Source organism: Netta rufina (genome assembly GCF_964035555.1).
Source record: "Netta rufina genome assembly, chromosome: 5".
NCBI classification, from domain to species: Eukaryota; Metazoa; Chordata; class Aves; order Anseriformes; family Anatidae; genus Netta; species Netta rufina.
In genome coordinates, this window is record NC_140128.1 from 10839615 (window position 1) to 10863892 (window position 24278).

At 42.1% G+C, this 24278-nt stretch overlaps 1 protein-coding gene across 1 annotated transcript in view; it reads right to left on the bottom strand.

The window, feature by feature from the left end:
- The window catches only part of NELL1 (neural EGFL like 1), a gene marked incomplete at both ends in the record, with an annotated part of 286983 nt that overhangs the window by 255310 nt on the left and 7395 nt on the right, over window positions 1-24278 (bottom strand). Inside the window, one exon of the mRNA XM_084287507.1 lies at window positions 5525-5675. Coding sequence (XP_084143633.1) covers window positions 5525-5675 — 151 coding nt within the window. The remainder of the gene's footprint in view (window positions 1-5524; window positions 5676-24278) is intronic.

The window sequence follows — 24278 nt, forward strand, 5'->3', positions numbered from 1 at the left end:
GCATGTTAATGCTTCGGAGAGACAACAATTGCCATCCTAGGGTACATAAAACACCTGCTCTCAGCAGGGAGCCACAAGATGGAAGGTAGCTCCTCAAGCAGTAACTCCTTCACACCACTGAAATCAGTGGAACGTGGACAGAATATAACTTTTCTGCTTCACTTCTCTCTTTTGCACACTTGAACCCAGAGGACAGAAGCAGGAGGGCACAATTCTCTAAAATGCTTTTGGGGAAAAAAAAAATCTCGAAGAAAACAAACTCACCTGCTTGTGTCTCTCTGGGAGGAAGGGGGGAAACTGTGTAGGTGCCTCCCATATTTCACATTACCTAGTTCAGAGGGACAGAAGCAAAGCTGGATCTTTACATTGTCTAATCATCTTGCCAATTTAGCAATTCAACATATGAATATTGATGAAGATATGACCGTTATCCTAAAAGATAAAGTAAAATGGAAACATTTGCCAAGTCTTTCCTTCCCTTTGTTTTGAATACTGGGCATCTCAGGATCCACTATGTTTATACACATCTTGCAGAGATTGATCTAAAATGCAGCATGGAGTACATCCAGTCTTTCAGGCTTACAGCTGGGGTCAGAAGTCACTTGCTCAGGTTTCTTTCCATTAATTAGATTTCAGTGTTTAACTAGCTTGTTACCCATTAATGTTTTAAATCTAACATCATGTAAGACTGAAAGGCCCAGTAGCCTTCCAATTGTCATTTGTGAATGTAGAGCTTTCTATCTACTCCTCTACAGTCTGAGAAGCTGTTCACAGTGTAACTGGGAGGAAATAATTTACTAGGAAGTCTCACCCCTGTCTCCCCTCCCCACCCAAAACTGACTTCCTAGAAATAAAAATATTTCACTCCCAGCCTAACACATTTATCATCATCCCTCAGAATATTTACACCAATACATCTGCCTGTTACGTACAGAAGGGCCAAATTCTCCACTCCATCGCACTATAGCAGTACAATTAGCTTGCAAGTTTACAAATATCTGATATGACAAAGTTTCTGAAGGTCAGTTCCTAAGCATAGGTTCATGTTAAAAAAAAAAAAAAAAAAAGAATAAAAAAGAATTAAAGGAATAAAAACAAACACAAAAAGTTTTTAGTGCTCCCTATAAGACAATCATAGAAACATTTATTTCATACTTTGCTCTCTAGTTCTGTAATGGGGAGGGGAGACTCTATACTCAGAAAACCCTTCAGAAATAATAACACCACACGTGGACAGAAAGTTAGTATTGATAAACATAAAGCAAAGAGAGAAGAAAGACCCAGGACACACACACAAAATAGTACAACAAAGGTTTTTTGTTTTGTTTTCTTCAAGCTTCTTTAGTCCACTGACAAAAGCAACAATAGTTTCTGTGGGAAGACAAGGGGGGAAATAAACTAAGTTCCGATCAAGACTCAGGGACTTTAAAAAATGTATATAACAAGACCTTGAGGAGAAGGTCAATAAGAGTTTTATTTTATTTCTCATGAGTAACTCCTGGGCAATGGCTCCTTACTCGCTTACTAGTTTATTTTCACTCACTCTGCATAACAATGTCCAACTTCTCTGCTTTTCACAAAAATAAAACCAACGGTTATGAAGAACATCTTTCTTTGGAGGGCAGCTTGTTACAGAGCAAGTAAATACCTGACAGGTTACTTTCAAGAAGTCAAAAGGGAATTTTGTCTGATGAAAGGTTAGAAAACCTGATTCAGAGTTATTGCCTCCCACATCACAACCAGAAAACAGCTTGGCTGCCAGCTGCCACCTCATGGATAACCTTCAGTTAAGACTGTTTCCTCTTGCTTCCTTTCAGGCGAGTACCAGAACCACAGGGCATGTGTATTTGTTCTACCCATCTGATTTGAGAACGTTCAGATCTGTATGATAGCAAAAAAAAACAAACAAAAAAAAAAAAAGTATTCTGGACTCAAACCTTCCTGATACCTTAAGGCATAAAAGGCTTAGGACATGAGTAGTAGTTTCTCCAACACACAACAAAACCCATCAAAATATCATTATTGAAAACTTAGGCAGTAAATCATTTGAAAATGTCATAAGCCAGTCAGCAGGATGGCCAGTAACACAGACCCCTGCTCACTGTTCTCATTGGGTGCCTCACCCATTCTTTCCAAGCACCAAAACTCTTCGTTTTGTACATTCTTGGTGTCTTCTAAGTAAACAAATGCTTTATTTGCCCACTCAGTCATCCGATATTAAATGAAAAGTTTATAGCTTTTTTTTATTGTTGTTATTTTATTACTAGCATTTGTGGCAAAAATTTTCACAGCTGCAAGAAAAAAAAAATATTACAGAAGCCAATTCTTTTTAAATTGTGCCCCCGAGAGGTCAAGAAATCATAGTCAGCTCCTCCGGTGACAGCCAGGACAGCACTAGCCTGGGTAACTGAGCATCCTTGGCAGATCTCTCCAGAGAGCCATCTCGGACAGCAGTAGGATGGAGCTATGACTACGCCTCCAGTCCAGGGAGTAAACAGGTCATAGGAAATGCTGACTCCCATTTAAGTTATATTATGGGGCTTTGGACTATGCAAGACCAAAGCATGTAAGGAGCAAACATACAACTTCAGGTGAAACTGTACTAAATCACTACTCAAATAAGGACTCTTAAATGGGTGGGTTTTCAAGTATCTCAACGGCCTTTTCCAAGCTTCTTGGTGGCTGAAAGAATCAAAAGCTGTGATCAAAACATCTCACCGAGATCTTCAAGAAAGAACAAGCTAGCATAGTTATCCAACAAAGATAACAGTTTCTGCATCCCCAAGTAACATGTTTCTACATCTTGTATTACATTTTGTCCTTTGAAATTTAGAAAAAATAAATATAATCTGCAGATTTTCACTTTGTATTCCAGATAACTAGTACAGTCTGCACATACTAACAGACTGTTCAATTAGACTTAATCTGTTAATTAAGCTTTCCATTTCCCAAGCTGTATATTAATACATTTGGATCATGAAAACAAAATCTTTATCATCAAGCTGATTCAACAAGATAAAATATTAACAAAGACACATTTATCATCTTCTATGCAATATAAATCCTGTCCATCAAAGGATCATATAAATTAACAACTAATCTCTAAATGTTGAGAGATACCCACTTAGTGTAACAAAACAGCTTATCCGAATGACTGACTTCGAGGAAAGGTGTTTTCATCTTACTTTAATACCTTTTACATTCAATTTCTGTATGTTATTTGTAAAGATTTAGGATCCATTTACCTACGTATTTCTAAAACGCCGTAGATATCTTGGTTTCAAAGTTCCATGCTATTTATGAAGAACAAACTCCTGCTAATATGCACTACAGAAAGGCAAGAAGTTTTCTCTTGTACCTTATGGTGATTATCTCCACTCCGAACATCATGTAAAACAGCCTTCTGAACTAATTATGCTGGCACATGTAACTTAGATTTTATATATATATATGTATAAAACAGGTTTTACTCCATGAAATATTTATGCCAACTACTAAACCTGTGTGCGTAAAAAAGGTCTTGCATAAGATATGAACTCCTGTACCAACAACTAACACAGCTGCTCCCGTTATTCAGGTCTTGTTGACCTCCTGCATGTCCTGTAGTCTCAAACTTTTAATTGTGCAATTTGGGGTATACTAGTAAATTGAAAACCCCTATGCCATAAACTACAGTATTTCCTATTTTGTACATCAGAGGAAAGTTATTGGATTTTTCATGGTCAAAAACTATACTGGTTAGGTAATAAGATACCCTTATACTTGTTCTCACAGGCCTTAATCACACTGAAATATAACAATATTTTTTTGTGTGTTTTTTTATAAACTAATCTCTTTGTACTGTCTATGTTCACAGACGCACAGAAGGATGAAAAAAGCTTTAAAAAAGAGTGTGAACAGATAATCAAAATAATTATAAAAATCAGTAATTTTGATTGAGCAACAGTAATTTAAATAGAGCAACAATTTTTAAAAAGGTTTACCAGCGTGTCAGGGGCCTGTGCACATTTCAGTTCACACATGAGGCTGAAGTCTAGAGTGACCTGAGCGGCTGGTGCACCCAAAAATATAAAAACAACAACAAGCTGAATGTTCTGCCATTACATTATTATTATGTAAGCGGGGTACTCTTCAGCAGTGCCCCCAATCTTTGCTCTCTACTTCATCTTTTCCAGTGTTAAAAAGCTTTTTCCCCATTTTCTTCCACTTTATTAATTTTTGTCATGTCAGACCTACGTGTCTGGAAGCACTATCCTTATCAAGGTCCAAGTAGCAACTTAAGACACTGGGGAAAGAAACAACGAGCCTGTTTTAAGTGATACGCACTCAGTCTGGGAAAGACGGATAATTGCAGTAATCCATCTGACTTTCAGAATGTAGCAGCAGCCATTAGCAATGCTGGCCGTGTCTGTTCTGACCATTACATAGAACTACACAGACTTAAAACTACTTTGGTTCCTGCATACGAGTACAAAGATTTAAGTGAGCCTCGCATCCAATTCTTCAACTACACATAGTTTTAAATGGATGCCTATTAATACGAAATACTAGAGATAACCTCAGGGCCAAGGACATCAGCAGTGCATTTTATTCAATCAAGATTACTCCTGCATAGTGCATCTCTCTACCAGCTGCTGTCTCTGACCGCCAAGAGGAAGAAGTTAAGCAGCTAAAGTCAGTAGAGGCCATATCTAAAAACTATGTGCCTTGCATTGTATAATATTGCCTGTCTAGAATGACCTTGGATTGACGAGTACATGTGTGTGTCCCCAAACGTAACACGGTATCAATGGCTATCCTCAGTGTACTCTTTCTTAAATGAAAAATGGGGGAAAAAAATATCTGTTAATATGGCAAACTGATCTTTCCCAAGTTAGAAGTTCAAGACAGCAGGAGACTATTTGACATAACACACAGTTTGAAACATCAAAACATCAGAGAAATCATTATGACCTATAATAATAGAAGGTATAATTTGGTTTTTTTTGTTGTTGTTTTTAAACAAACTGATGTCTGCCAGTATAACAGCTAATGAAAATGACCTCTTCTTTTTCTCCAACACTGACAATAAAAAAAAAAATATGAAATAAGAATATATTGGAATATATTGTATTCATGCCAGGAAGAAAACATACACATCACCATATGGAAGCACAGGTTTGAAATATAGCATAAGAGCTGAATTTCAAAAACAGCAAACATATTATTTTAAAACATTTTTAAAAACAGTGAAACATGAGAATGCAAGTTTAACTTTTATGAAAAAGCAAACTCCAGAGTGCACATGATAAATAGGAGAAATTGCATTATGAGGTTTGCAATTTCCAAAATGCGTGTTGTCTATGCAACGTGGTTTTGATCTTGAAAAACAGAAGAAAAAAACTAGCAAGTTGCAAATTACATCAAGAGGCTTTAATTTACATGTCAGATTATAAACCCACCATTTCAACACAGTCACAACGGAGTACTGAGCATTCAGCACCTTTTAGACTGCAACTACTAGAGAGAAATAATTTCCTCTTACCTGTGCTCTAACTCACGGATGGACAGTATAACTCCAGAAGTCGATGCCTTCTGTTGCAGAGTGGCCAGAAACGTGAACTCGCTTTTATTCCGAAAGAGCTGAATTAACTTCTCACTCACATGGGGCGCTGCATGGATTTCTCTTTCTATATCTAAGAATTTTATTAAAAAATAAATAAATAAATAAAAGGGGAGGAGAGTGGCAACAACAGTCCAGTAGAAATGCTAAGTCAGAAAGATTCAGATTACATTTTTCATTTTGCCATCGACATATTTCATTTTTGAGAGTCACCTACCACACACCACCATTGCAGTTGTTTAGTGCAAAAACCCCAATGTCGCCTCTGTCAGCATTCCCGCTTGTCACTTTGACAAGTTCACAACTGGTCAGCTACTGATTTTCTGACAATTTTTAACGGGATGCTGAACCATTTGTGTCTGCTGTGAGCAGATTAAGTTGTTGTAAAGAAGGTGTGCTGCAGTCAGATAAATGGGCTCCTAAACTCTGAGAAATCTCAGGCACTGCCTCTCCCAAGCACAATTCACTAAGCTCCAGTTTCAGTTTTTACCACCAAGCCCGTTACCATCTTTCCATCGTACATCAGAGGAAACCTGTCCTTGCACTGTGTAAGGCAGAGATGTATTATTGCTAATAATGCTATATGGCTGAGCTTTTCCCCAAGAAATAAATACAAGACACGCTTGCAATCTGCTACCGTTTCAGGGATTTCTCAGTTTAAACAAGCAAAGCGTGACAGCTCATGCAATATTTATTAAACTACAGTCTGACCGGGCAGATCCAGAAATATTTCAGTCTCACTAACCCTGCTGATGTCCAAGCGGCAGCATGCCTTCTCATATTTGATGTTCTAAGATTTAAATGCACTGTCTCCCAACACATTCATTTTTATTTCATCCTTTTATTTGCAACGTACCATCACCACCACTGATGATTAATGACAAAAAGGAGGAATCATGGCATTTCAACCTTCCCATCCCTTCCCTTGTTTTGCATGCTGGGCCTTTGTCACACATTTGCAAGACCTGTGCCACTCGCAGTTCCTGGATGTCACAATCAATTAGAAGCCCAGTGAGCTTCCTTCAGAAAGGTTTACTTTGAAGCCAGAAATGCCAACACAGATTCTCAGCTGGTAGAAAACCATATAACTCTACTGAATCCTGAGAATCTGGCCCAGCATGAATGCCATAACACACAAAGGAGTGACGAGATTTACAATTCAGAATTCCACTGCAGGGGAGGAAAAAAAAAAAAAAAAAAAAAAAAAAGTATCATTAAATGAGGCTTTGCAGACCGAAAGAGGAGAGACTGGCTTGCAAACTGCCTGAAACTCAGAAATACAGACTACTGGGGGAATGCCATGGACTGAAACCAAACTCCAAGGAAAAAGTATTCAAGCATGTTTTGTAATTGGATGTCTCCACTTCTTCCGCACAGCTTACAGCCCTTCAAATGAGCCTACGCACTCAGAATCCGTAACACACTTGTGCTTTGAGAAGTTCACCTCTGAAAAGTACTGCAAATTAGACATCAAAAATCACCAGTCATCATTTAAAAATCTTTGCCAGAGGCTCAAATTCACCTGATAAATAAATATAAGGTCCACTTTACAGCATCAAGCTATTCGTCTCTCCAATGCCACTTGTATCATAAGAGGACAAAGCTTCAGAGAACAGAAATAGTTTCCACTGCCATCATAAAGGGGAACAGAAGAAGAAAGTATCCAGCACAAAAGAGCAGATTTTGCATTCACCTAACAAGATTTCATTAACCGTGTCGTTATCCTCACCTACCTTACCCAGCAGATGTTATTAGTGGTCATAAATACTCCCTAGTCCTCTTTGTAACAGCTGGCAGGAGACACAGAACTGTGTCTCATAAATCAGGAAGTGTTCCCCTATTACACTGAATCGATAAGCATACTCCCTACCCCACTAACTTAACTCACACTTTTGGCTGCAAATGACTCCGACAAGTTAAAATGCACAGCGAGCCGGCTGTCTACACAGACAGAAAACCAAGTACCGAGGTGCAACTGAGACTCGGAGATAGAATTTCCAAATGCTGAGAGTTGAGGAGAATTATTCTTGTTTTGAATGTTAAGAACCTTTATAACTTACAAAATCTTGGTTTTTGTTTTTCCTTTATTTTATTTTCCATATTTCATAAGAAATATGATTTGAAATTCTCAAAAAAAAAAAAATCACATGAAAACATAGGCAGTGCTGTCAGTGGAACATACATGTAAAAAATTCAGTCAAGCCTTGGGAAAAATCCAGCATTTTCTCATCACAAAGGGACCAAGTCATACAGCCACATCCCCTCATCTATCCACCCAACCTTCTGCAAAAAGCCTAGGGCTCCTTAGTCAGAATCACCACTGAATAACCAAAGCACTGACTACTCCAGTTAGAAACATACTTCGAAATAGCACGTTATATTCTACACCAGTTCACAGTCCTGAACACAGCATAAATACACCTTACATTAGCCCTCTGTTGGTTAAAATCAGTATATGCCATAGATATGAAATCATCAAGAATCTTGGGTTCAAACCACTAACTAGCAAACATTACTTAGGTCCTGATTTGCAACACTATTCTGATATAATCCATAAGAAGGCTGTTATTTAACTAGGCTTTTTAAAAATAACATGTTTCTAAATCCAGTGCTACTCAATTTGAGTAGCTCTACTCATTGCCAGGCTAAGGAGGTCCCAGTGCACGGGACCATCCCCTCACTGGAGAGCCAAAAACCACACTTGCAGGGGTAGAAACCCCAGCACAGATGATTTCACCATAAGGAAACCTAAGTAACTGCAACAAGGGGGGTTCCCCAGCACTTCTGCAGTGATGTGGCAGATGCAACACAATAGCTGGTGCTTGGATTTGTGAGCACAGGAGCCCACGGAGGTTTGCAGAAAGGATGCAGAAATCTGCTTCCATGGGGCATTATGGAGGTGATGGACTGCTGGGGTCCCAAGCGCACTCCAGGGCTTGCAGCCTGGAGCTGTACGAGGCTTCGTCGAAGACAGTGCCCAGGCAGCTCCACATCGGCCCCCGTCTCCTGCCCCATGAGACAGCCCCCAGGCACCTCTCTGGCAGTGCTACACCACCTCCGGGTATGTCACCGGGCTGTGTTCTGCTTGATTTCTGCAGAAAGCACCACACTCATGAACTGGGAGTATGATCCACTTGGAGTAAGAGCTTTCTATTTGCAAGTTGATTTTCATGCTTTAAAAAAAATAATAACAACAACACTACCACCCTGAGAAAGGATACACCTCCTCACTGCAGGTGCCTGAGGGGGAAAATACATTTTATGCTGTCTATAAAAATAACTGTCTGCTTGTAATGAAATGCCGTATTTCCTACATAATATAGAACAATATAGGTTTATACAGTAATCTTCGGTGAAACACCGCTTCACGCTTGAATGATAATACAATCTCAGCAATAAATAATATAAATAAATAAAAGTAGATACGACTTTCATATGCCCTTCTATGTGATTATATTTTCTTAATCTGAAATACTGACTGTCTGGAGGGTTTTTTTAAACATAGTAGAACGCTTCTAAAAGAAAACAGGCAAGAAAACAAATGCAATCTTACACAGTTATTTTAAAGTTCAACAGATACAAATCACCCAGAGCACCAAGTAAACTTTCTACCTTCAGCAAAACAGAGAAGCAGAAGATGCCCCTATGACAAAGACAGCGCACATCCCCTGTTTGGTTTCATACCTTCCCCCCCGCCACGCAAACCACAGGTCCAGGAAAGAAGCACCAAACACAAAGCAACAGCACAGCGTGCCAGGAGAGCCAACCCAGCTACGCCTAGCACCTCCCTGCAGGTTCCATCCCCAGGGACACAGCCATGCCTCCCCAGCTGCCTGGTGCCCTGCAAGCTGGCTCAGCCCCAGCCTAGCCCTACCCGGGCCAGACGGAACCAGGGCAGGATCCGGCACCGGGACTGGGGCTGGGATCAGCTGAGGCAGTCGCCAGCCCCCTGCTGCGTGGCAGCAAGATCCCACGCTCAGCCACCTCTCTGAATCAGACACAGGTCACTCCAGTTCCCGTTATTTAACTACTCAGGATTGAGTAATTGAGTAAGAAATCAGCTTGTATCTTTCTGTGGGCTTCCACTGTTCTACATAGCACCAGCTCAGGGAACTAAGAATTAAATCCTCAGACTTCTGTCACTTGTAGCTTCAATTGAGTTAGAGGCCTCAAGTGAGAGAGATAGAGATGCTGGCTCCAGCTCCACTGGAAACAGAGCAAAAAAAACAACACCCCAAAGAAGCTGACAAAAGGAGTCAGAGAAAGAAAAAAAATGATGCAAAGAAAATAGGCAAAGTTATTGCCAAACTTACTTGGATGTCACTGTCAATAATCTATGGTATGAAGGCGAAGGGAATTATGTGACCATTTAGGCTGGAGTTTTAAGTAATGAAAAGTATACATCTGTTCTTGCAAACTGAATCCCAATCCATCCGAGAAACCATTACTCTTTACTAAATGTTTCCTTTAGAGAAAAATACTGAAATTCAGTTCTAAACCAGATCATATTTTCTGAAACAATAGCTATGTTTCAGCAGTAACTAGTCTGCTTGAATACTTTTTTCTTTTACTTCCTTACTTTGGTAGGGAAAGCAAAACATAGTGCTTTATTGCTAACTTCAATCATTTCAAAGCTATTTGTTTAAATACGCTTTCAAAATAGCTTTTGCACAGTCACACCAGCCAAGCAAGTAGAAATTAACCCTACAACAGAGAATCCAGATCTTAGTGATAGCCATTAGAGAGCTGAATATTGCAGCATATTGGCTTTTACCTTGCTATGGGCAAAACACAGTAAGACTTAAACCTCCACATGAAGGAGAAAAAAAAAAAGTGATAATTTTTTAAGACACCAGCTTTCCAAATATGGAACAGCATAGAAATGGGATCCGAAACAAGTGTAGGCCGTCTCCAGAAGTTGCCCAGGATGGAAACACAAGACAGGGTCACAAAACCCTTCTCAACCAAGGCAGGAGCTTCATCAAAGCTTCCATGTCCAAACGGGATCCAGTGCACAGACTCCTTTCTGCACATCAGTCCACACAACTCTTCTTTCTAACAAATGGTCAAAAACAAAAACAAAACAAACAAACCACCCCCGCATACTACTGGTGACAAAGCTCCTGATGCCCACTGCTTCCTGTTCCTCTAAAACCTCTCCTCGACCCAGACAGGCCACAAACTGATCCAGAAGTTTACAGAAGGATGCTAACAGCAGCCACAAGGATCCTGCCCAGGAAGAAGTCATTTCACTGCCAAGCACAAAGATGCTTCAGGTAGTTGTCCTTCCCTGCCTAGCAAGGGCAAAATGCAGTTCTCACTAGACAGCACCTTTTTTTTTTTTTTTTTTTTGAAGCTGCAGGAGGAAGATTCACAGCACTTCTCCTCACATGCCAACAGAAGGCAAGACTTGGCAATATGCTCCTGTCACGGGAACAGGCAGAGAGGCACGAATCCCTCAGAGCACCTTGGAAGCTCAATTCGGCTATCGCTGCTGGGGCCCGAGACAGAGCCCCTGGCTGCACAGCAGCGTGCCTGGCTGTCACCTGAGTGCAGAGCCAGCAGCACAACTGCTGCTCACCCGCACTGCTTCCAAGGCAGGGGAGGAAAACAGACACGCACTTGTGTGCAGGCTTGTGGTGCTTGCTGAGCAGGCACCGTGCTACTCCCCAGGGACCCCTGCCAGCTACCCTGAGAGGGGTCAAAAATCCCCTCCCTGCTCTTCAAAACTATGCTGGAAGAAGGCAGGATGTTTTCTCAGCAGCACCTCTTTACTTCTAGGTGTTCCCAGCAGCACGAAAAGTCATTCTAAATGCTCTACTCACTTCTGCCTTGCTAGCTCCACTCAGAGTCAGTAATAAACAGTAGGAAATTATGTTCAACAGCACAGCTTTCTAAATTATGATTATTCATTATAAATCACTTTTTACATGTTGCTTCCAACACTGTTTCTCAAGAATAAGATCCATCTGCAGTGAAATGCTTGGTGATTTTAAAATGCAAACCTCCTACAGAGATGATGTCTCATTTTAATTATTGTTTCGGTTTAATGGGTTTTCATTAAATTAGAGGATGGAGCAATTACCAGGGTGAATAGCTAATGTTACAAAAGGTAAGTTCCCATGACTATACAGCAAAAGCAGTTCTGCTAAAGAAGGTGGGAAAACAGCATAATTCAAAGTAAACTCTCCTTTTGCATGATGCAAAACTACCCTGGCAATAAGTGTTCATATATTGCTGTCATGGTGATGTACATTTGTAAACTACTTTATGACTAGGTCTCACCTAACAACATTCATCTAGCATCTGAAGTTATATAGCTATTCCATTCTTTTTGCAAAGCTACTGCAAACTCAGTTCTAAAAGTCAGATTTTTGAGTGGCTATGGAAATCAGGGACTGCTTATCAATTCACCATTTCTTCCCCAATTTAGTTGATTTAGGAGCTTCATGTTAGACTCTTCACTTCCTGAAAGCCGGCCGAACTTGAGCACTGGCTAGAATGACCATGCTCCAGTTCATAAGGCAGTTGTCAGAAAGTCTAAGTCTCCTGTTTGTTTTATCAGCATTTCAAACTGAACCAGGGAAACTGAGCACTCCGCAGCAAGCAGAGCACCAGATACTGCACAAGACTTGGAAATGAATACGTGCCATGAGAGAAGGCAGCCACCTGCTTCCTCAAGTCCCAGCCAAAACAAGGTCCTCTAGGGGACAGAGAAAGCAGGGCAGCAGAGAGCAGTAGCAAAGCCTACACGGCAGGGGCTGCCCTCTTCTGCTACCTATGGGCTTCCTATCTCCCGGGCCCTTGTCTTCCCACCCAGACAGACCAAACAACCAAGGCAAGTGCTGGAGTTGTCTCAGTGGCGACAGACGCATGAGCAGGAGGCCTGGGCACGTGCATCACATAGCAACTGACACCATGTTCAGACCACGTGGCTCGTACAGAGCAAAAGCAGACAACCTGAGTGAGCCAAATGGCTTTGCCTCAGGCTTCCTGACACGAAGAGCCACGCTGCTCAATGTGTGGAGCGCTACACGTCACCTGTTGCTCAGGCAGCCCCTTTCCCTTGGTTCCTTTTAAGCAGCTACTGGGCTCAGGCTCGCCTTAGCAAGTTGGCTCAGCTGTGTCCTCAAGGGACTCGTGCTGAAATCAAGACTATTTACAAATGGATGATCCCTTAAATTAACTGCTTATTCCGGTGCTGGTAGAAATGCTCCAGAAGTTACGCTACTGCTAACAGCACATCATCTGCTCTTAAATCATGTGAGTTAATCAAATTACATGCCTTGTTAGTTAATTAGTGCAGGAGTCACTGATTGTAACTTCTTTTCCACTGTTTATCTATATTAGCTAGCACGTCACATCAGTGTGACTATAAAGGTAAAGGTTGCCATTTTCAAATTTGAAAATAACCACGGTTAAACAAAAAAAGTAAGGATTACAGTAGCAATCCCATTGTGAGGAGAAGTCTGAACAGAGCCAGCAGCACTGTCTGCAACGTTAGCATGAAGGAGCAGTAATTCCTAAGACTCATTACCGAAACGCTGGCCGTTTTGCAGAAGCACCGTCCATTTCAGGGATTTATTTCAGAGTATGTTAAATGCTAATGCCACACAAGATAATGAGCCACCTAAAAATACTGTTCCTGTTCTGACTTCGCACAAAAGCAAACCCAGCAGTTTTTACTCCACTTCCACAAAACTCTTCCAGATAAGCTCAAAATCACAGTCCCAGCAAATCGGAAATGATTTTTTAAAAATGCAAACACATAACTGAACTTGACAAAACATATTCTTCAGCCACATTTAGAACAAGTTTACATCTAACTGAAAACAGTACCAGAAGGTGAGGAGCATCTAGAACCAAAAATCAGACACAGAAGGTACGTTTTACAAATAACTGCAGCTTGGACCACCTTACTCCCACTATAACCCTTAGCACATTTCTAACCTGGAAACAAACTTCAGCTTTGTCAATAGACTGTACAGAGAACGATCTATTTGTATTTTTAAGCTGTATGTAATAATTCTGATTTCTCATTTAGTACTCTTCTTTCTTTGAGGTGATAATGCTGCTCATGCTTTGTGACAAGGTGTTAAAAATAAATAGTATCAAGTACGCCTGCCTTAAGGCTCCAAAGTTTAACAGGAATGTGAGAGGCACTGGTAACCCAGAACCTGGATATTCAAAGGAATTTTAAGTACCAGATTCCAGAGAAGCAGAAGAGACCAAAATGCCTAAATTATTTTGGCTGTGCTGAAAATCCCAGTCTAGCTCAGCAGGGCCACAAAGAAAGCAGAATTTGCCTCCCTGCTGAAGACTTGCGTTCTTAAAGACACACTTCAAAACACCAGAATTCAGTAGTTCGTCAACAGGGAAGCTTCAGCAACCTCTGACTCAGTTTCTTCACGTGCAAAGAGAGATTACAATGCTTAATGCTGCTTACGGCAGCTAACAGACCTGCCTACACCTACCCAGAGCTCCCGATTTCCAGTCCATATCACAAGAATAATCCAACTTGAGGCAATGAAATTATCCGTAAAGTTCAAAGTAAACATATGCTGATGCATGCTCATGGTTCAAAAATTCCTGTGATATGACTCTAAGCAGTTGTTTAATTACTTTTAAAACATTTAGCTCATTTATTACTCAAATCTTATGTTTTTTGTTTCCTTATTCTCTCTCTGCAATTTGTACAAACACTAACCCAACGCGTTTCATGAATTAATTTTCCCTTCTGTTTTCTTTACCTCAGAAAAATCACTTCCACGGTATTGCTAAAGAAAATTAAATCCTGGGTGTCTGCTTTATTTATTAACTGCGTGATAATAACATGGGGCATAATACATTTGTCAAAGCCCCTCTCTACTGAACTATAATTTCAGCTGTCAGCCCCTTTACAATTATGTTTATATTCAACACTCTAGCTGTCTTTGTTTCTTGGAACACATATAAGCACACATTTATATATTCTCCCCAAATCTGTCTAAATTCCACCTCTGTGAAGTGTTCCACACAACCCCCCAAGAAGGAAACGTAGCCATAGCTAACATACTTAGTCATTCTCCACAAGTTTTATATTAATTATTTGAGAGATTTAAGAATTTTCAAAAATGTCACAATAATAACTGTTTTATCTTTTTACACCATAATTATGATTTGGAGCATTGCTTTTCTTATTTCATCCAAGCCTACCACAACTCATGAATAAAATATGACAACTTTGATAGCATCCATCGCTGTGGGTTCATCCGTAACAGCAAACGTGCTTGGGGTACTAACAGCTCCCTTTTGCTCCATAAGCCTTTGTTTCTGAAAATAAGCTTTTATTTAAATAGAACCACCACATGTGTCCCCCTTTTTTGCATTTCTTGCCGTTAGCAATAACACCAGCAATAATGTTTACTTTTTTTTTAATGACTACATTTTGAAACAATTAGGATGGCATAAAGCTAGAAAAGCTGAATATCCCATCTGAAAGCTGGTACTCACAAGACATCAAAAAGCATTAAAAGCACTGCCGGCATCAGAGAACAAAAGGCTAACACAGAGGACTGTGACTTTTAAATTTGTGGGCAATGCTATTAAAAAAAAAAAAAAAAGAAAGAAACTTTTTTTCCTGGCTTCATAATTAATTACAGTGAAGCAAACCTAAATAACTTCCCCTATTTTCATAAGATTACTGTAACCAATACCACACAGCAGAGCCCTGCTCCCTCAGCTTGTCAGTAGAGTCCTTTGAAAGGAAGACTTGAGATAAAGTGTAGTACGTGAGGTTTCCAAATCATCGGCATTTACTAAATTATTCTCTAGATGTCACGTTTTAAGGCTGTGCTGCTTCATTTTCTAAACAGCATGATGAATATCTGTGGAGACCTCCACAGACCAAGAAAAACCATGACACACACGCATAAAGCCCACTCTCCTCCCACACATCTTGGCTTGGTTATTATCCCTACTCCCAAGAACAGGCTCTAAAATTTCAATATCGTTATGCACAACGAGCCAAAGCGGAGAAACAGAAGCAGAGGCAGGTCTGTGTGCCATCTGTAGATGGCCTTTCGTCACAGAAACAATGAGCATTTAACCTCTGAGATTTGGTTTTATGCTTGTTGCACTCTGAGAGTCTTTGCTGCCTTATGGGTTACAAAATACAAAAAGAAAAAGAAAAGGGAGGGGGGTGATGGGGAGCAAGAAACACAACAAAGCTTTACAACAGAAACTTGTCCGCTGCAGGAGGTGCCTGTTCCCACTGATGCCAAGTGGAAAACTCACAGCTTCAAACAGAGGCATCACCCGGATGCTCAGGGGGGGCTTGGGCTCAGTAAAGTAATCCTATGCTACTTTTTCCTATTTATGGCATGGAGGATCAATGAGAGACACAGCTGTAACTACGTACAAGAAACACTATCAAGCAGGGTGGGAGGATGGGGGACAAGAAGACTGCTATGTGACATTTTGGGGAAGCAAGAACACCAGCGCTCAGCCACAGGGTTTATTGGGTTTATTGTCAAATACTGCAGTCACATCAGTGATCACAGATCCCTCTGTTGTCAGAACCACAGAATCAGCTCTCTCATTTTAGCAGGTACACAGCCTACATAACTACTGATTTAGATGAATGTTTCAGTGGACACCAGGTGCCAAAAGCACTTCTTGTCCGTTTATTATTAAAAAAAAAAAATCTAATGTTCCGCATTTTATATCATTGAATAGGCTACAAAATGCAAGGCAATCACATGATATAATGCCACAGACCAGCACAGTTTGATATGATTACTTCACACCATTTATGTGGCAAAAATGAAAAATAAGAGGAAAAAAACGTCCCCCTCGTGTCATTTATACACCCACACTGCAGGTGGCAAGATTAATCTAAAATTTGGCATAGAAGGAGTAGGTTGAGGCCTCAAGTAGCATCTAATTTTTATTCTTGATAGGTAGTTGCAGGCAGCAGGGTTTTTCACCACAGGAAGTGGTCCATGCCTGGCTCTTGCATTTAGTCTGATTGTATCTGCCTTTGTGTACCTTTTTAAGGCACAAAATCTTAAAAAAACAATCATCACCATCATCATTACATTCATCTGACAGTAATTTTAAATAGCATCACGTCTTTCCAGGCAAAAGATGTAGCTCTGCTTAGAAGTAATTTAATCAAGCAGAACAAGCGTAAATACTCCTCTCAAATAGGTATTAATAAATTTCCATTAAAATTGTTTTGAAAATTAGAAGTCCCCTCCTGGGGACAAAAGCACCCATAAAGGGCCACTTGCCTCCATGGCCTGCAGTGAGAACCCAGTTCTTCAGCGCTGCTTTTCCCTCCCTCTGCGTTTTGAGAAGCGTTCATTCCACAGAGCCAAGCACCGCTCCATGTCCTCTCCTTTAACCCAGCACCCATCCAGCAGCCCAAACCTGCAGTGTCAGGCCGTGGCACGGGCTTGCCCTGAGCTCAGGCAGGATTCCCCCCGAAAGGGATACTTGGCACTGTGCAGGACTCGCTCCAAGGAGCAGGCTCAGCTCTGGAGCTGCAGCTCCCCAGGGCTGTGGCTGGCACTCAAGCCTGCACTGTACGATATTTCAGAATGCCATCCTTCCTCTGGTTTAACCCTCCTTTTCTCAACAAGTAGTTAATAAAACCTGATTGCATGCAGAATGATAAGACTTAAGAGTATCAGCTCACCAAAATCCTCTGCAGAAGAGAGACAATTTTTGTTGTGTTTCCCTTCTGATAAAGGTAGAAGAAACTCAGACTGTTATTCTTTCTTTTATCTAAATTGATTTACTTCCATTTTAAGGACCTAGATGGTCATGCCGTGGGGAAGCATGCGGCACTTACTGGCAAAATCACAAACTAATTTCTCTAGCCCCCTCTCTGCCCACTGAAGAGTAGAGACCTTTTGTTTTCTTTCTGCTTATCTTCATTACAGGACTTTGTCAACAGGTTGCCAGAAGCATTTGAGGCTTTTAGCATACTACAGAAATACTGAAGTGCTTCTCCCACATCCCCCTTTGTACTTACCACAGTGGCAATGAAGATAGACAAGCAGCACAATTATTGTCTCCCAGGAAAGCAAAAATAACTGCCAAGGACAGAGTCAATGTGTGCTCAGAATTCTTTCCTAATCATTATAGACATGATGGGAAACCCAAAAAATGTCAAGTAACAGAAGGCAGCATGACAACATTCAGGATAGGAAAAAAAGTTGGAAATTGGTCACTGTAATTCAGTGCAACTAAGTTTCTGTTTTAATTCATACTTACCTTTTTTTTTTTTTTTTTTTTTTTGAGGGGGGGGATACTCAACAAGAAATTTTGCAAGGATTTACAATTGTATCTTCAGATCAGTATGTTCGATTCGTTTTCCTCCTAGACAACGCTCTATCATAATTCAAATTTAAACAACAGTGGAAATAGCGAACGCTGGATGGGTATATATGAGTATTCTAAAAACTACTTCTGGGCACTGACAAAGTTAACAGTAGTTTATCTATCTTCAGAGCCTCAGAGCATTGTTCAATAATTATGTCTCAAGTGACCTTTAATTTCTTCCACTGGAGATGATTCATTTCACTCATTCCCACCCAGCTCGCTGTATTTTGACTCCAGTCATTTCCTTCTGATGGAAAGGGTCAGTTTTACACAAGATAAAAAACCACTTTGACTAATTATTTCATTGCCACATAAAAAAAAAAATACACTGCATATACAAAACACATTAAAAGATTAGCTATATTAAAAGAACAAATATGAACAAGAAGTTAGAAGGCTGTAAGCTTTCAAGTCTCCGATGGACACCTAGCTCAGCCCTCCAGAGGTACGCGTTACAGTACCACTTTCAATTGCAGGATCACATGCTGCTTTCCTGAGGGTCCCCCTGCCTCAGTCAGGGCACAAAGAACAAAGAGCAAACGATACCTGTGTGACAAACAAGGATTTGATGTTTTATTTTTACTATTCGAGGCAGACCTTGAACAGTAAATCCACCAAGTTCAAATCCTTCTCTGAAGACAAAACAGAGCATGACCAAGTTAATTATTCCAGTGCAGTATCTGAAACTCGACAATTAATTAATTCTTTTCACACCAGTGTTGTTAGAGCAAAGGGTATTAGTACCTCAGCTTTACAGGTGAACAACCCAAGCAGAGTAAAATTAAGGTTCCAAGTCATTAATTAAGTACACATTATCCTAGCTTTATCCTCCAAAAACATTTGTTAAAAATTAGCACGTCACAGACACCCTACAGCACTGCCAAATCCGAGCTTCCAGTGCTTGTTCCCTGTTACGCTGCCCTAGTGCTGTCTCTGCTGTAAACAAACCTTTACCCAAGTCTCACACATCCAGCCTGAGACCTCAGCCCTCAGGTTTCTCATTCAGGCACGAGCCCCTCACCTCTGTCCAGGCTGCTTCTCCCCACCACTGCCTATGGTTCCCCTCACCATGTTTTTCATCCCTGCACCAGGCTCCCTTCCCCTCAGCTCAGCGTCCTCGTACCGTCCTTGTCACTGTTCTGCCCGGCCGTCACCAGTTTGCTTCTTGGCCTCAAGCTCCTCACCACAGCTGCTTCTCTCCTCTCCCCTCCATCTCCCAGTTTGAGTCCCAGTCTCCTTGCCCTGCCTGTCACAGTTAATCTCATCTGACTGCTGCTCACCACCCACCTCCCAGCACCAGCCTGCGTCCCTCGCCAGCTCTCAGAGGAGCCTGTTCACCCCAGCTGCATTATCGTCTCTACACACCCAGTCCTCGCTCCGAAATTCCCAGATTGATTTCCCTCTCTTTTCAAGCTTTCACAGAGGTCTGGAAAGGAAGGGTGGAAAGCTGGAGAGCAACCACGATCCCTAAAAGAGATCGAGTCCTCCCTCTCTGTCCTGACAGCCACAAGCCGCACTTTGCTCCGTCACCCTCAGGCACAGCCAGCCCAGCTGCTCTGCAGGAACAGCGATGTGCAGAGCCACCAAGGAACAACGTACACCCAGCCACACAAACCATCCGGCTCTTGTATTTAGCCACTGAAAACCTCTGGTATTTATTTCACCTCTTATTTTATCAGTTCTTTACAGCACAGCTTTGACAAAGAGCTGAAAGCGGAGGGAACTCTCCAGCAGCTCTGAAGGAAACGTTACTGCGGGATGAGGGCAAGAGGCTGGCTTACGTACTGTTTATACATACAAATAGAAAAGATTTTTATTTTTACCATAGCAGACCTTCCCTCCTGAGGTTCCTTTAACTCTAGACATGGGCATCACAACAAACCTGAGGTAAAATCCAAAATCCACACCACCCCAGTCAAAACTGGCATTGACCGACACAACAGGGCGCAGAAGAGAGAAAAACACCTCACCGCCCACCTTCAAATAAAAAATAAAGAAAGAAAGAAAGAAAAACTCCACAAGTTTGAGGAGCTTTCAGAGTTTCCATGGAGATATACCTGTGCCAGAGGTGAGTGCTGAGGGGCTGGCAGCAGAGGGGCTGCAGGGCGTCTCTGAGGAGACGCAGCCGGTTCCGGAAGGTTCTGGACGTTCCGAGGGTCCCACTCAGCCCCTCAATCACATAAATGGTGCCCTGGGGAAAGCGTGCTGAAGAAAAGGCAAAAACCCACATGCATGAGGGGTGCCACGAGCAAATGACCACACAGGCACTCAGCTGTGAGCTGAGGCAAGGGATGGGCTCTATTTGATTTAAAAAAAAAAAAAAAAAAAAAAAAAAAGTTAAAAAAAAAAAAGTTTCTTGCCTTTCCACACGTGCAAGGGTGCCTGTGTGCTTTGGAGAGCTCTCCTGAGCACAGGAGGGAGGGATGCAGCAGGGAGAGGCCTCCAGAGGCTCAGCACCGGTGCTGCCCCAAACCTCTGCAGCACCCCAGCGAAGCAGGATGCCTCAGGCACCACCATGCGAGGAAGCAGCGACAGAGCTGCTCTGCCTCACCAGAGCTGAAGGCAGGATCAAGACTGAGCCAGCCATGGTGTGCCCTCCCTGCTTCTTCTGAAAGATTTCTGCTTTGTAGAAACAATATCGCTTACACTTCTCATTTGCTATAAACATACTGGAGAAATCACCAAAACCAATGACCCTGGTTGATTGTCTTACATATAGAGGGACAAACACCCTCAACTCTAAAATTAAACTTCATCTCTCCCACTCAATACAATCCTCCGTGCTGTCCACCCCAGGAAGAGCAATTGCACATTTCCTCCCTGAGCCATTATCTGCTGCCTTTCATGCAGTCCCTGGCTCTTTTCTGAGCTTCACAGCCTGAACACCTTGCACATCACACTGGCAACACTGAGCTTCAATGCCTGGTGTGGAACAAAGCCTCAGCTGAAGGGCACAGCCCACAGGCTCAGGTGAGAAGACACACACACACACTGATGAACCAAGGCAGCAGCCTACCTACTCTCCTGACCCTTGAATGGGGTCTGGAAACACCTCCACTCTCTGAGCATGTCATTAGCAATTCAAGGAGGAAGGTATCTAAAAATCAGAATCCATAACATCCTGAGAGGAAACACCTATGAAGAGCATGGAAGTGCAAGGGAGCCTGCCAGAAGGCACCTCTTAACCCCCAAGGCTGCAGCTTTGCTCTCTCTTTTGGCCTGAAGCAGGACAGCCCTCTCATTTCAGAAACTAATCAAGATTCACTCTTTTCTCACAAAAAGATTAACCTTTCTCTGTTCTTCAAGATACTTGTTATTCTTTCACCTTTCCTGTCAGAGCCGTGACTGTACAGAAAAAAACAGCAGTCACCAGTAAAGTGGGAAGAAGGAGCGCAACCAAACCCTGTGCTGCAGGAGATGCAGGCTGGATGTTTACCTTACAAATCCAGCAGTTGTTTAATAATAATTAAAAAAAAATAAAAAATAAAAAAATAAAAAAAAAGAAAGAAACAGACAAGGGAGAAAGGACTATATATAGGTAGACTTTGGACAGTTCTTGGTGGTCTAAGTTGCCAAGTGCTACACGTAGTATACATAGTAAAAAGATAGTTCCTAATTTAAAGGTAAAAAATACTGCCAGATTGTGAAGAAGGGGAACAAGAAAACCTTAATAAACTTCTTGTGGGAATTGCTTTATAAGTAAAGGCTTTAAGCCTCTATCAGTTCAAAAGAGATGCTGAGGGAAGAAGAATTAAAAAGAAATGTGCACAGCTGACAGGTTATAAAAGGAATAAAATTTTACTTCCACAAGAAGAGAGCACTGAACAAAAGTCACTGCTTAAGATAATCACATAATGTAACAGTTAGGCTGAAGTCTGGGCTCACTGCCTAGGAGCAGAATGACCAGTCCAACACCAACTCCTGCCTGATTTATAACTAAAGCCTTTCTCTGCCACTGAACTTAAGGTTCCGTTGAGGTTTCCACCTACAGGTGCAAAACAAGCCCTGCTTCTCTGCTACCTGAAACAGAGCATGGGATGGAGTTCCACTATGCAGGCCATTGTTCAGCCTGCTTCTTAGAATCATAGAATATCCTCAGTTGGAAGGGACCCTTAAGGATCATCAAGTCCAACTCTTGACACCGCACAGGTCTACCCAAAAGTTCAGACCATGTGCCTAAGTGCACAGTCCAATCTCTTCTTAAATTCAGACAGGCTCGGTGCAGTGACCACTTCCCTGGGGAGCCTGTTCCAGTGTGCAACCACCCTCTCTGTGAAGAACCCCCTCCTGACGTCCAGCCTAAATTTCCCCTGCCTCAGCTTAACCCCGTTCCCGCAGGTCCTGTCACTGGTGTTAATGGAGAAAAGGTCTCCTGCCTCTTGACTCCCCCTTACGAGGAAGTTGTAGACTGTGATGAGGTCTCCCCTCAGCCTCCTCTTCTCCAGGCTGAACAGGCCCAGTGACCTCAGCCGTTCTTCGTACGTCTTCCCCTCCAGGCCTTTCACCATCTTCGTAGCCCTCCTCTGGACACTCTCCGACAGTTTCATGTCCTTTTTATACTGTGGTGCCCAGCACTGCACACAGTACTCGAGGCGAGGCCGCACCAGCGCAGAGTAGAGCGGGACAATCACCTCCCTTGACCTACTAGCGATGCCGTGCTTGATGCACCCCAGGACACGATTGGCCCTCCTGGCTGCCAGGGCACACTGCTGGCTCATATTCAACTTGCTGTCTACCACGACCCCCAGATCCCTCTCTTCTAGGCTGCTCTCCAGCATCTCATCGCCCAGTCTGTACGTGCAGCCAGGGTTTCCCCGTCCCAGGTGCAGGACCCGGCACTTGCTCCTATTGAACTTCATGCGGTTGGTGATCGCCCAGCTCTCCAACCTATCCAGATCCCTCTGCAAGGCCTTTACGCCCTCATTCGAGTCCACAACTCCTCCAAGTTTGGTGTCATCAGCAAACTTGCTCAAAATACCCTCTATTCCTACATCCAGATCGTTTATAAAAATATTGAAAAGTACCGGCCCTAAAATGGAGCCTTGAGGGACCCCACTGGTGACCGCCCACCAGCCTGACGCAGCCCCATTTACCATAACCCTTTGGGCCCTGCCCGTTAGCCAATTGCTCACCCATCGTATGATGTTTTTATTCAGCTGTATGGTGGACATTTTGTCCAGTAGGATCCTATGGGAAACCGTGTCAAAAGCCTTGCTGAAGTCCAAAAAAATCACATCAGCTGGTTTCCCTTGGTCCACCATACGGGTGATCTTATCATAAAAGGAAATCAGGTTAGTTAGGCAGGACCTACCCTTCACAAACCCATGCTGGCTGGGACCAATGACTGCTTTGTCCCCCAGGTGCGCCTCAATAAGTTCGAGAACCAACTTCTCCATGATTTTACCAGGCACTGACGTGAGCCTGACAGGCCTGTAATTGCTAGGGTCTTCTTTCTGACATACTTCCTTGACATACTAAAATGTATACCGCTGTCCTGTTTGAGGAAATTCAGTGTCTTCTTGTGACGTTGGAAAGATAGCATTCACAAATGTTTTTATGCAGTGTTTGTAAGACATTATCACAATGCATTATCACGTGGATGAACAACATTTTCAATATATTTCTTTAAGGTAGATTTCCAGCCCACCCCCGTAACTGGTTCCCTGAATTCTTTCGGTTTCCAGCTGGAGGTGAGGAGATGTAGGGTTGGACACCAGGACTGTGGGAGCACCTTTCCCAAGAGCACTCTAGTCACAAGTCTTCACTCACTCTCCTTTGTCCCTTGCTGCTGGGACAACCCATTTGGACAGAAGGATTTTTTTCCCACTCCTTCTGTAAAATTAATGATAAATAAGACCAGAATTTTAAGGATCTTATGAGTTAGACCATTTTCAGAGTTGCAACTGTGAGTTAGATAACGACATTTCATCTAATTCTCACTGTCAGCACTCACACAGTTTTGTTCAGCGTTTGTATTTTTGTGTGTGTTGTTTTTTTTATTATTATTATTATTCCCTCACCCCCATTTCACAGAGAATGGAAGTGAAACACAAATAATTGAACTGATCAATCAAAAATCCAGCTGAAATACTCTAATAATCGAAGATAAAGCCCAACAGGATCACCCAGATGATTGCACTTAATTACAGGTTTCTATGCTTTTCTGAATTAGGAACAGACTTGCTTGTCCAAAGGCAACCCACAACTCTCAATTGGCACTTTGGTTCTATCATGCTGTCACACAATTTGCAACGGAGCTGAATTTGATTCTTTGCCTGTAAAACTGTTTTACATGGAAATCTGAGTC